Consider the following 13,648-nt stretch of genomic DNA (forward strand, 5'->3'; position numbering starts at 1 on the left):
CCTTACGATTATCGTACGATAATCGCGGGAAATCCCGCGATCGTACGATGTTCGTAAGGTGTGTGGAAGCCGTGCGACCTCTACTACTGTAAGGTCGCACGACTTTAAACTTACGGACATGTTTGAAAACCCGCCGAGCATCGTACGATGTTCGGCGGGTTTGTGGCATGTCCGTACGATAACAGCCGCACGGGCCGGTGTGCGCAAGCGCACACTGCCCTTTCGGCATTGCGGTCATCGGAAGCCCGCCCCTCAGGGGGCGTGGCTTGCGATCATCGCAAGTACGATCTGCCTATGCAACATAGGCAGATCGTACGTTTTTTTAAGTACCTTACAACCATCGCAAGACAAAAGTCTTGCGATGGTTGTAAGGTGTGTGCCCAGCCTAATTATTCGAGTTTCACCTGTGTACAGATACAATTAACAGGAATTGCCATAGACACTTAGTAGATAGTGTGTATTGCAGATAGTGAGGGGGTTTCATTATTTAGTGAGGAATAATGAGAAGCCCTACAATTACAACTATGTAGGAACTACTAATTTTACAATGTGTGTGATACTTATTACTATATGGTCACTACAACTGATGTAAGCTGTGGTCTTGTAGTAGTCTGACATCGCAGCAGTGGTACCAATTTAACACCAATAAGAGTGGGTCACAGTTTTGATGTTCAGAAAACCTTCCAGGAGGCAAGAGCAATGTCTCCATATAGCCAGGCCTAGTCATGGCATTAGAGCCCAAGGATAGCTGACAGCTTGTCGGTTCCCATGGCATGATATCTCCAGTTATGAAAGTGAAGATAGGTGCTATACTGATCCAGACCAGGGTAAGCAAGTGTTCACTGTAATGCTTGGAAAAAGTCCTAAAGGATTCATTATTTGCAGAGAAAATAAAGCAGCATTATGCATACCCATCTGTCGGTATGTTTGCTAACATATTACTCTGTAGCAGAGTTCCCTGACTTAATCCCATTCAGCTCATTGGGCTGGTCAAAAACAGGTTTCCCCCCACTGGCCACTATGGTTCTTCTTGCTGACCTGCAGGAATTGTGAAAATTCTGAAGGACAGTAAAAACCCAGCTAAACATAAAAACACAGACATATTCTAGTGATGTACAACCACAACACAGCAAAAATGACCTTTTACATGTTCAAAACACCAGTATAGATTGCTGATTTACCCAGAGGACAGCATTGACAGAGGAAAAGCCTCTTCTCCAGAATGGAGACCATGAGCTCCTCCAGTGACCTAGTAAGGAATTAAAAAGCCCATTTTAAAGTCTGTTACCTGCTAGACAGTGATTGAAGCAACATAGTTGAGTACTGTCCATGATACTTTTAGGGCCCATTCACACCAAGATCAGACCGAAAACAGAAGTCAACAGAGGTCCATTGATTTGCAATTTCAACTTCCGTTGACTTCTGTTACATTTAATTCCCTTGCCTCTTTTTAGATTTCTTTACCAATTTAATTTTTTTGCCAATCTTTATTTTAATGAACATGCCCTGAGTGGACGAATATCTATGGGTTTTTTTTTTTCTTTAATTCCGTTCTGTTGCAATTACATAAATTGTTGTCGCTGCAACACAATGGAGTGAAGCAATGTAAACTAGACCCATTCACCCCCATACATCTTTCAGGTTACCTTCCGTTGGCATACGTTGAAAAACAGATGCCAACAGATTCGGTCTGAACGGACCCTTACACTGTGTTGTTGCTATAGAGCACTAATACTACAATTACCTTAAGCAGCCCATGGACCAAATATCAGCTGAATTTCCTGAGGTTTATTTACTAGAAACTAAACTGTAATGGGCAATTATCACAAGTAATTTATATAAACATTAGTTTATACTACCAACATTTTAGGGGAAAGAATAGGCAGAAAAAATGAGGGCAGCAGCCATGAATAACTTTATCTTCCTGATAAAATAAATTCTTCTTGTGCAGAAAGCAAGCAGACATCTGTTAAATGATTGCTTATAAAGTCAAAATCACAACTATATTTACAAACACATCTATGCAATTGCTATATATATATATGCCATGTACACTACATTTTATTTAATTGTCTACGTGTGTGCAGCTTTGAGTAGGTCCCTTACACCCTCGGTTCTCAACTGGTGGTTGCGACCCTGTGTTCAATGGGTAGTTGTGTGCCTTCCACTTTTATAGGTGAGCCTCCCCTTAGTGCAGCAATGTCAGTTCCTTTGCTGAAAAGCCATTCAAAATATACTGCCCGGTGCGGAGTGTCAGCTTGAGGTGGGGTGGGCTAGAGCTATGGCTATCAGGGAGTTTCATCCATCAGTGCATTGCTTACAGCTCCCTTGCGTGTTCTGTAGAGGTGCCTGGACCGGAGTGATGTCACATTCTGGCTCCTGACACCTCTACAGGGTGTGCAAGAGAGCTGTACAAGTGGATGCACATATGGATGGAGCTCCATCACAGCACAGCAGCCCGCACTGGACCCCAGGCTGAGGTTCCACTCCAGTTCTTGTAAGGTAGGGAGACTGGGTGGATTTAAAAAAAAAGTGATTGTAATTTGTAGTGTGTATGTCTGAGTGTGTGAGATTGTGTCTGTGGTTGTGTGTGTCTGTCGGTGTTTCTGAGGTCCCATTCACACTAGTACAGTGCATTAATCACACAGGCAATCGCACCTATTGTGCGTTCTGATGCTGGGGGTGCCATTCATTTTAATGGCACCCCAAAGGCATCTCCCACCCACAGTTCTGTCGCCCACATCAGAACGTGCGGTACTGCAATGCAACTTGAGTCACGACTTAATGACCAAGGACAAATGTGGGTCCTGAGATTACATAGGTTGAGAACCACTGCCTTACACTATTGCTGTGCCAAAGCACATTAATAAAATGAAGAATATTGTAAGGGGAGCTTGCTCCTCCTACACTGCGGAAAAGTGTTAAAAATTCAGTGAGTTGCACCATTTTGTATAGTTCAAGTTATGTAACCTGTTTTTCTGTATGGAAAGGTCACTCTGGGGAAATCTGGAAAGTATACTGGGATGATGTAATAGCTTTTCCTTGTGCTGAGACATATAATGAATCTCATGTACAGTCAGCATAACCTGTGCATTACAGATCTGTTGTAGGGTGAGACGTAATGTTCTGTACATGTGTTCCAGTTTTTCCTGCAATACTTCATGTAAACACTGTACAGAGTAGCTTTCTTTAGGCATTCACTCTTTGCCGATGTTTACCACAGGATGTCTTTCTACTTGTAAATTAAATAAAATGATTGGCCCCTACCATGTTTACAATACAGCCTCTGTTACATTCAGGCTCCATGCCAAAAGCAAAGACTCATACTTGCAGAGTAATGTAGAGATGAACCATCCATCTTCGTATGAGACCCAAATGCACCCAAGTTGGATGAATAACTTTTTTTCATATAGTAAGGTTTGACGCCAGAGATTTCCCATACAGCACAGTAGCCTTATCGTGAACGTCTCAGTGACCACATGGAAACTGGCTAAGCTGCATTATTTCTTGATATTTAAGAGCACAGACTTCCATATGCCCGATCACTAGCCCTTCTTTCTCTTTTTACTTCATACAAAATTACAAAACTTACAAATACAAAATAAAGTGTAAAGAAAATGAGTACTATGAAGGAAATGTATAGTCTTTTCAAACCTTTTACAATAGAAACAGAAATACAAGATTGACGGCAGAAAAGGACCAAGTGGTCCATTGAGTCTCCCTCTTTTTTTGTTTGTTTTTAACCATTTTTTAGTATAAATTAGGTATTAAAAGTGAACATACTTCACCTTATTTAGGTGGAAAGTGTATATACACTTTCCAAAATGAAGTTTCACTTTAAGTGAGCAGTCTCTTTCTTTAGTAAACCAACCCAACACAGTGGATTAAGCCTAGAATTAAAAACTCTATCTTCAGCATTTAAAGTAATTTGAGCTATGAATATTGAGTGAACTATAGAACAGGATTTTTTCAAAACATTTCATTATCGATTGGAGTGAAACTTTACCCAATGGTTATCTTAAAGCTTTACTATCTTGCTCTGGAAAGAGCAAATCCATTTTTAGGAGGGGAGAAATGTATGTTTCGGCTCAAAATACACTCTGCTCTAGGTGCCCCTTTGTGCTGGTCATGTAATCAAAAGCCTACCCGTGGCGTCACAAGGTGGTGCGGCCCGCGGAGGGGGTGACACCAAAATGACAGTGTCTGGAGTGAGGAGGGGACGGCAGGCGTCAATTAGATGACTGCTCATGCACGGTGATGTCACTGCGGGGTGTCACCCGATCTCCGCTCCGGGTGTCTCCTGGCCTCGGGACGCCCCTGCCTTGGCCTGCCGTCTCTATTGTGTGTGGCCCAAACATGCTCTCTTGGGTGTGCCAGCAGGGTGCCGTATTGCTCTCTGCTCAATAGTACAAGTATTGTCTCGGCTTTGTTGGGCAGAGAGAGGGTGTGAGGGCTTATGATCAGGTAAATACCTACTGACTACCAATGCTGGGGGGTTCAATTTCAATGCCATTGACACCCAATGCAGAGTTAGGGGAAGAAGTGTTTAAAAACCGCTGCCATTCACCACCAAATGAGAACTTTAGACCTAGACATAGTCTTTTAAATAAGGTCTAACTAAAGCTCTATATAGTAGAATCAAGGCTGCCTTTCTCCTGGGATTATTGATGCACGTGGGGAGCAATGGCTGGCCCATGTAGATAGAAAGATTTCTGAACACACAGTGCATCGCAGTTTGTTGTGGGTGGGGCTGCTTAGCTGCAGACCAGTCAGGTGGCCCATGCTGACCTGTGTCTACCACCAAAAGTGCCTACAATGGGCACATGAGCATCAGAATTGGACCACAGAGCAATTGAAGAAGATGGCCTGGTCTGATGAATCATGGTTTCTGTTACATCATGTGGATGGCCGTGTGTGTGTGTGTTTCGCTTACCTAGGGAAGAGATGGCACCAGGATGCACTATGGGAAGAAGGCAAGCCAGCAGAGGCAGTGTGATGCTTTGGGTAATGCAAGTACAGCCGTTCATGGAAACAGTATTCCCTGATGGCAGTGGCCTCGTTCAGCATCATAATGCTCCCTGCAAAAATGGTTCAAGAATGTTTTGAGGAACACAACGATTTCGAGGTGTTGACTTGACCTCCAAATTCTCCAGATGTCAAATATACATTATTTTTATTATTATATGTAAAATAGGTTATTTTAATTTCAGAAAGGTTATTGTGTGTTAATGTGTTTGTTACATTGTGCCTGTTTGCTGTACTGTATAAATATTTCTTATGTTGTGGAATGTTCATAACGCATGTCAGGTTGACTAGTGAAAATGGATAGTTTAGTAAGTCATGTCAATGGAAAGCAAAAACTTTATACTAACTTCCAGTTTAGTCTGTTTCATAGCTTTTTGCACTAGGAGGTTTTTTACAACACCTTAGGGTGTCAGTTTAACCTACTCAGCAATGATTAACAGAAGCAGCCAGTAGAAAAGTGACAACAATATCTAATTATTAACAACAACATAATTTCTTTACTAAACGCCTTAAAGATACAGTATATGTAATAAAATAGTTCCAGCTTTAATACAACATTTGTATATCTGATCTTTTCATACACAGACACGGTAAACATTATTTTGAGTCATTCTGATAATAAAAACTATCTATCTATCTATCTATCTATCTATCTATCTATCTATCTATCTATCTATCGTCTTTGGCATTGATGTAAAGAAATATGGATGTATATCTCTCCTGCATGGTGTGCAATACATTTTAGTAAATACTATTGTACACACTAGTCACCACTTTTGTGCTACTAAGGGTAACTACACACTTGGTAAAACATATACTCACATAATTCATCAAAAGTAGGTACAGAGGTACTCACAGGTCTTGCAGAGGAGATAAAGTCAAAGCTTCAGCACTTTATTGTCAATGTTTCAACAGATTCAATTACATAGTCAACTTTGGATAAGTTCTATAATAAAATATATTTTTTAATCTTCATTTATTTTAATAAAAACTGTTTTGAATGTTTGTTAACCTGAAATTGTATGTATTAATATTCCATATTTACCAACAGTCACCAGCAGGTAGCATGCTTCATAGGAAAATCAGCCTCCAAACTTTGCTTGGAATTGAGTATTGATAAAAAGAAGGGAACAGTAGTAACAAAAACAACAAATCATATCACAGTACTACCACAGGAACACTAGCATAGCAATAGTAAACCAACAATATTAAATAACACTACTAAACCAGGGAAAACACTAACCCAACTCCTCTACAACACAAGCATTATATTGTAAACTGGATGGCATAACTTGTTAATTGAATGTACGGCAATTACACACCCTGTAAGATTTACACAGGTTCTGGACTGTGGTTCCCAAAATGGCTTCTCTCAGATGGCCTCCTCTCAGCTGGGCCTCGCTCCCAAAATGGCTTCCTCTCAGCTGGGCCGCTCTCCCAACAGGGCTTCCTCTCAGCTGGGCCGCTCTGCCAAAATGGCTTTCTCTCAGCTGGCCTCCTCTCCGCTGGGCCGCTCTCCCAAAATGGCTACCTCTCAGCTGATGGCCTCTGCATTCTAACTAAGCCAATAGGCTATCATTAGAAACCCCTGATTGGTCCACAAAACCTAATCAGAGAGGTCTCACGATAGTGATTGGATGGCAGTCCCTTTGATCTAATAACACCTAAGTTGTCCATAACCTGGCTGGCTCCATTTTGTCTGAGAAGAGTATATATGCATATTATCTTGTGTTCATTTCCTAAACAATGGATACTCCCAAAATACCACTGGTGTAAATCCAGTTGTACGTTTTAACCCATCAAGGTGCCCATTGATCTCAAAGAGAACAAAGGGTTGAGATCTGCAGGGCATATTAGCATGCTAACAAACTAATTTGTTTTATTTACACTAGTCTCAGAGAAGCCCAATTTACAATTCTATTCACATCTGGGTGCATGCATGTACACTTTTGGCTAATCATATTTCTTCCAATCTACATATATATTATTATTCACTAGATACATTTCTTTTATTTGGAATAGTACAGCATCCCACTGTATAGCACTGCAAACCATGGTATGGCGCTGTATAGCACACACTAGCACTGTACAGCTCAGTATTGCACTGTAAAAGACCATATAGCAAATTATCTCTCCTTTTACAGATTTGTCAGCTTTCTCTAATCAGCTCCAACACACGTTGACAATATGGCTGCTGGGAGCCCACCCTTTTATAGTGAGGGGTCTGGCTTGTCCATGCTTTCAGATTATTTGCTCCTGAGCAGAGACGAGGGCTATGCTGTGCATTATGGGTTCAGGTGTGAATTTTCGGGCACAAATTTGGAGTTTTGCTGAACCACGAAACTGTGAGATCCACCTCTAGCCCAAGGTGTCTTTGAACATAAACCTTATCCCTATGTCAATAACAGCTATCAGCTTAGACACCTATGTGACCTCACCCCTTGAGACAGCATTATACCTTTTTTGCATATCAGCCTTTAGTACAGAGAGGGAAGCTTTGAGTGTCAGTGCACTTTGTTCATGTCAGGAATCAGCACTAACTATGTCATGTTCACACTAGTTACACTGAATAGAATTCCTGTCCGAAGTCTAACTTACTTCTGCTTGGTTGTGATTGACAGATTTTCTTTGCAATGTCCACTTTTCAAATTAGTGGCGTATTTTGAAAATGATTTATTAAAACTGGTAAATCATTTTGCATCATTTGTATATGTAGACGTGTACATAAATTAAATTTAAGCCCCTATTCACATCTGAGTGATTTGTTGTATGTTTCCCAAAGTACGACAATGCTCAACGTGAAGATTCCCATTATAATGGTGGTTCACGTCGAAGGTGCTGTGCTGCTTGTCGCACGAAATAGTATATGAGCTTGTTTTCAGGCAGGATCATAGTACCCATAGACTTCAATGGGATTGCCTGAAAACACCTTACACAATCGTTTTTTACACTTAACATCTAGTCGTCTCCTTCTAGCAACCTCAGACCTGTGAACAAAATGAAGGATTTAGGAGTGTCCATGCTGGATGTGCAGACATTCATAGAAGGTGGGGAGGGCCCACAACAACCTCTACAACCTCAGTGATGCCAATTACAAGAACCATGGCAAGCAGCAGAGGGCCTGAGAAGATATTGGGTGTAAAGTTTTCCCAGATTGGGCGCTCTGATAGTACAAGACACAACAACAACAGAAACCAGAAAGCAGATACAAGGATGACAATGACATATAGGGGTTGATTTACTAACCTTATAAACACGCCACGAACAAGTATACACCTCTGTAGTGTGTTCCCTCCCAGCATGATGTATTGGTGGAATCTAGACACCTTTGTAGTGTGTACACACCCAGCAGGTGTGTTGTGCAAAGCCCTGCATGAATTGCAAGGTGATGTTGTGTAAATTAGCTCTACGTTGTGTTGCTTGCGTTGATGAATGCAGGAATGTAAATGCATGAGCTAACCATTTTTGTCTAAACTGTGAAGCAGCATTATATATGCATCATGTGCATGGTTTTCCATATATGGCATTAGTGGAAATATGCTTTTAGAGACTTGCATGCCGCTATTAGAGCGGCGTGTAGCCTATGGCGCATGCTACATGACGCGCACGTACGTAAATACATAAAAACGCGCCATAACGGCGTGAAAATGTGACACATTGCTCGTGTTTGGTTGATAAATAAGTTTTGCTGTGTAAAAATGCACACGCACCTGGTGCGTGTGTGTGTTTAGGTTAGTAAATCACCCCCATAATGTCACAGATGATACCGCTTTCCATTGGCCAATACAAAAACATCTGATGCTTGAAAACACATGAAAAACAATTAAAAAATGCATGCTCAGTTGTGAAAAAACGCACAATCACCTGACATTGTTCATTCTCAGGTGTGAATGGGGGCTAACTCACAGTAACAGTGTGCGGTTACAAATGTCATGAGTGGAAACCTTCCAGTTTTTAAGAGGTTCTTTACACTCTTGTTATATTTTCTAAAGCAGTGTAGTAGGAATTGCTTACACTTGGAACATAATAAAAGTAATCTGTTTCCCTTAAACAATGGAGATTTGTCTGTTTATAGTCATATAATCTTCTACTGCAATCCAATCCCCCAAATCTGTCATCATAAATACATTAAAGAGATTTTGCAGTGCTTGCTTCTTTTCAGGTGTCGATAAAATCTCTATGATCTGTACAGCTAGTCTTCTTCCTGAAAGCTATAATAACCCGCCATGGATTGCATATTAACAGAAAAAGGACAAGCCTGTTGTGTTGTATCTTTTCCATCAGCTCTTATAAAATCAGCTCGCTTGTTTATGAATTATTTGTTAATAAGTCTTCTTATATTTAAAGTAAATGTAAACCTCAACCGGATGGCATGTACCTTGCTAATAGACATGTGCAGCGGCTAAAACTTAATTTCGTTTCGTTTAGTTTCGGATTTCGTTTTTGGAATTTGGATCCTATATGTGTTTTGTTTCGGGAATCGGATTCGTATTTGGATCTGATTCGGAATATGGTTTCGGAATTCGGACGAATTCCAAAAAATTCAACTTGAGGTGGGGTAGCAGAATTGGCACATTTGTCATTTCTGGTTGCTGTGCTCTAGTCTTTACAATTAAAGGGACATTAAAATCCTTCTCTTAATTTGTTTTTATCCGTTTTAATGTTAACGAATGTTGGACGAAATTCGTTCCAAATCCGAAATTTTGGATTCGGATGCTTTCGGATATGTTATATTTCAGAAATTCGGATGCTCCGAATCTACAAATTTCCGAAATTTCGTTCTGAATTTCGATTCGGAACAAAACGAATCGCACATGTCTACTTGCTAATGCAAAGTGTATCATAAACAATTGATCTAGCTGCGAGGCATATTCCAGGGTGGGTTTTCTGATCATGGCAACAGTAGAGCATGCCTTTACAGAATGTGTGTTGAAACAGCTACTTGTAGTCTCCATCAGAAGCCTGTGTGATAGGGTGACAACACAGGAGAGCAATTGGGTGACAGGGCATTTTCCTCCTATAACAGGAAGTGCCTGAGCCAAATTTCCCAAAAGTCCTGGAATTTTATAAAAATGCTAGCTTTATTTGGATCTGGAACACTCATTCCTGCACCCAGCTTTGGCGTCGGGAAGAGTGACATCCTGGCTGACATTAACACTTCAGCTCCTGTAGAGAAAGGTAGTGGCACGGGACGCAGAGATTGGACAGGTAATTTGTGATTTGCATTAGTTGCATAGAGATCTATAATATAGCACAAAGAAACAAGGCCACACACACTTCCCACACCACATAGGAGCCATCCAGCCATTACTTAGAGGACTGCCCAGATCCAGCCCCATCACACAGGAGGTCACCCCCTAGGCAAGTTAGGAGTGGCTATGGAAATAGTGCTGACTGGGAGGTTTGGGCAGCAAATAGGCCTGGCATATGCAGTGTGTACTAGGCTAAAGCTGGTCATACACCTATAGATCTGTAGATCTATCTGCAGATTTTCTATGGTCAGATGGAGAAAAGTGCAACAGATTCCTCCATCTACGCTAAACTGTGAGGATAGAGGAATCTCCCACTGGGCCAAGCTTCAGTATCTTGCTAGTCGGCCCCGCTGGATGTCAAAATACCTGAACAAAGCTTGCATCCAATCAGATTGTTCAGGTATTTTGACATCCAGCGGGGCCGACTAGCAAGATACTGAAGCTTGGCCCAGTGGGAGATTCCTCTATCCTCACAGTTTAGCGTAGATGGAGGAATCTGTTGCACTTTTTTCCATCTGACTATAGAAAATCTGCAGAAAATCAATAGGTGTATGGCCAGCTTTAGAATATATTTAACCATGTTCCTTTAGCCACACCCACTTTTTGCCATGATGGGCTCCACCCGCTGCATCTTTTCTCCTTTCCAGGTTGTCCCTTTTTCTCAGCTATTAATGTAGGGAGGTATACCTGACCATTAATGTCAACAATGATTAAAATAATGAAACTGCAGATTAAAGGATAACTATGGGGTAAGGGCTTTTCCCCATAGTTCTCCTTAGGGTAACGGGAGGACACAAACTAGCGTCCTCCCGTCACCCTAGGTTCAGTATACTGCGAGCTGTAGCTCGCGGTATACTGAGACGCCGCAGCTGAAGCGGATCCCGACAATTGTGCCGGGATCCGCCCAGCTGCGTGACTGACAGCTGGCTCTGCCTATCTAGAGGCAGAGCCAGCTGTACCCGCCCCCTCCCCCGTCCGTTCCGCCCATTCAGCGCTGGCGGATCGGAGGGGGGAATCCAACCCCTCCGCTGTCACAGCAGAGAGCCGTGACAGGATTGAGAGGTGAGCGAACCCGGTATGTGTTCGCTCACCTCCCGATCTACTGAGCCGACCTGTGACAGTCTCATTGTCACAGGTCGGCTAGAACTATGAGGTGAGTGAAAAGCACTCACCTCAGTTCTCCTTTAAGAAGACTGAAATGACTTTGGAATTTACATTAACATGGTAACTCATATGTGAGATTTTAGTGATTTAACATTTCAGTGTGATGCTTGGGCAAATTTAGCGCCATTGCAAGATCTTTTCCCATTATTCTCAGTGAGGAATCTCTTGTCTATGACAAACCTTAGGGCTTGTACGGAGAAGGCTTCAGACTCAGCCAGTCACATTAAGTGTTCTCCCAGGTGCTCCGGAGAACATCTGACTCATGTTTGAGTTGCTTTAATTTGGCTGAGTTGTTGAATTGTTCATTAGATATCTTTTTATGCTAAGTGCATGCATGTTAAAGAATATGAAGGTGTAACAATTAAAGGTAGGTATTACCTGCAATAGAGATCATAGCACTATACTGGAAAATGCTTCATCTGCTTTCCATATTGAAAGGGCAAATCCATCTTTGTTCAGGAGCTATGGAGGGTCAGCATTTACTTTCAACTTGGGGTTTGGTGCAAACGTCTAACAGGGTTATTTACAAATGGGTGAAGAGCTTTGAGAAGGCAGGTGAAGTGAACAATCTAGGCAAAAATAGCCGATTTGAATAATTCTCCAATTCAGCTCTTTTTAGTTCAGCTATGTTGTCCTAGATTGTTCACTTCTCCTGTCTTCTCCAAACTATTCACCCTTTTGTGAATAACCCTGACAATCTTGTATTCTGATCCCTTGGGAAGGGGAGACTGAGGAAATGCTTCCTCCTGCCTGCAGCAGAGTGATGACATTATCTGAGCCAAGGCACAGTCACTTCACTGGATCTCAAGGACTGGTTTTCAATGTTAAAAAGTAAAGCTTTTCTGAAAGATTCTGCTGTTGCTGTATATAGTGATATGTCACACAAAGTATCCCACTTCAACTTAATAACTGTCCTTTTACTTCTTCCATTAACTCATCCCACACAATTATTACCATTTGTATCACTTGCCTCTCCTACTAGATTGTAAGCTCTCACAAGCAGATCCCTCCTAACCCTCCCGTATTGAAATTCTATTGTAACTGTACTGTCTCCCTCCATTTTGTAAAGTGCTGTGCAAACTGTTAAGTCCTGAATATTATTATTAATAATAAGAAGAAGAAGGTCCTTGTGATGTTCATTGACCTGCTGAGACTGCAAGGTTTTCTCATCACCTGGTCCCATACTTTATTCCCCATCTGATATTAAACAACACTGCTTGTGGTAGGGGTCCCTTTGCTCTTATACTTCAAAATCATGCAAATGTGTTATACTGGATAGGAAAAGTACTGAACTATAGTCCCACTTTTCCTAACATGTTACTATTCTTGTTACTCTCTTTTCCTAGTCTGTTGTCTCAGTGAAATCAAATGGTGCACAATATCGGAGCCAGAGCTGCAAAAATGCAGCGAAATGAAAAAATACTTTACTCAGTCTCAGATTGTCCCACCTTTGTCTTGTGTGGCTGGGAATTCCTCAATGAACTGTGCCAAAATGGTAAAGGTAAGGCCTGTTATCTTTTAAAAGTGTAAAAAAAAAAAAAATGTAGTTATGTATTTATTAAACATTTTTACAGTTTTATTACAACTAGCATAAATACTGTACTGGGATTTCCCTTGATATCAGCCTGATTCATACCCCTGCACAGCTGCACTCTCACTGGCAGAAGAAGGGACAGCACTAGGAGCCAAACTGGCTCTGCTGCAGTGCCAATGTGGTGGCAGTGAACATGCTTACATGCAGCGAGAGCAGAGAGATAACTCATCAATCTGCTGCTGCTCATTCATTTACCAGTCATCAGGCTAGGTGGTTGTACCAAGCAGTGCTGCATTGGAGGGCAAGGATCTGATTGTGCTGTCTGACAGGGGTATCTGGATCCCAAAAATGGCTGCACAGAATTACAACTTTTGTAGTACTGTGCATAACATTTATTAAAGCCATATACACTATGTAGACATCGTGCTGCCCTAGACATTACAGAAAGATGAGGCCCTCTTGTACAAGCTTCACCCCTTGTGTCGTGATTATTTTTGCAAAAACACTGCTCTAATGAGCTGTATGAGGTTTGTTTTGTTGGAAATACAACAGCTTATGCTAATGCTAATTTAGTCTTTTGAGCACTAGATGGCACTGTAGTACAGTGTTGGTCTCTATGCTTTTCTATGCTTGTCTGTGATACACAGGAAGTTCTATCTGTATATAAATTGAG

The 13,648-nt window shown here is 41.5% G+C and overlaps 1 protein-coding gene across 2 annotated transcripts in view; it reads left to right on the plus strand.

Moving 5' to 3' along the window:
- MELTF (melanotransferrin) overlaps positions 1-13,648 on the plus strand; it is a 45,410-nt gene that overhangs the window by 2,584 nt on the left and 29,178 nt on the right. For both annotated transcript variants that reach the window (XM_018567656.1, XM_018567664.1), the window contains exon 2: positions 12,788-12,942. In XM_018567656.1, coding sequence (XP_018423158.1) covers positions 12,788-12,942 — 155 coding nt within the window. The remainder of the gene's footprint in view (positions 1-12,787; positions 12,943-13,648) is intronic.

This window comes from Nanorana parkeri, unplaced genomic scaffold (genome assembly GCF_000935625.1).
Source record: "Nanorana parkeri isolate BGI_ZX_2015 unplaced genomic scaffold, ASM93562v1 scaffold29, whole genome shotgun sequence".
Taxonomy (NCBI): Eukaryota; Metazoa; Chordata; class Amphibia; order Anura; family Dicroglossidae; genus Nanorana; species Nanorana parkeri.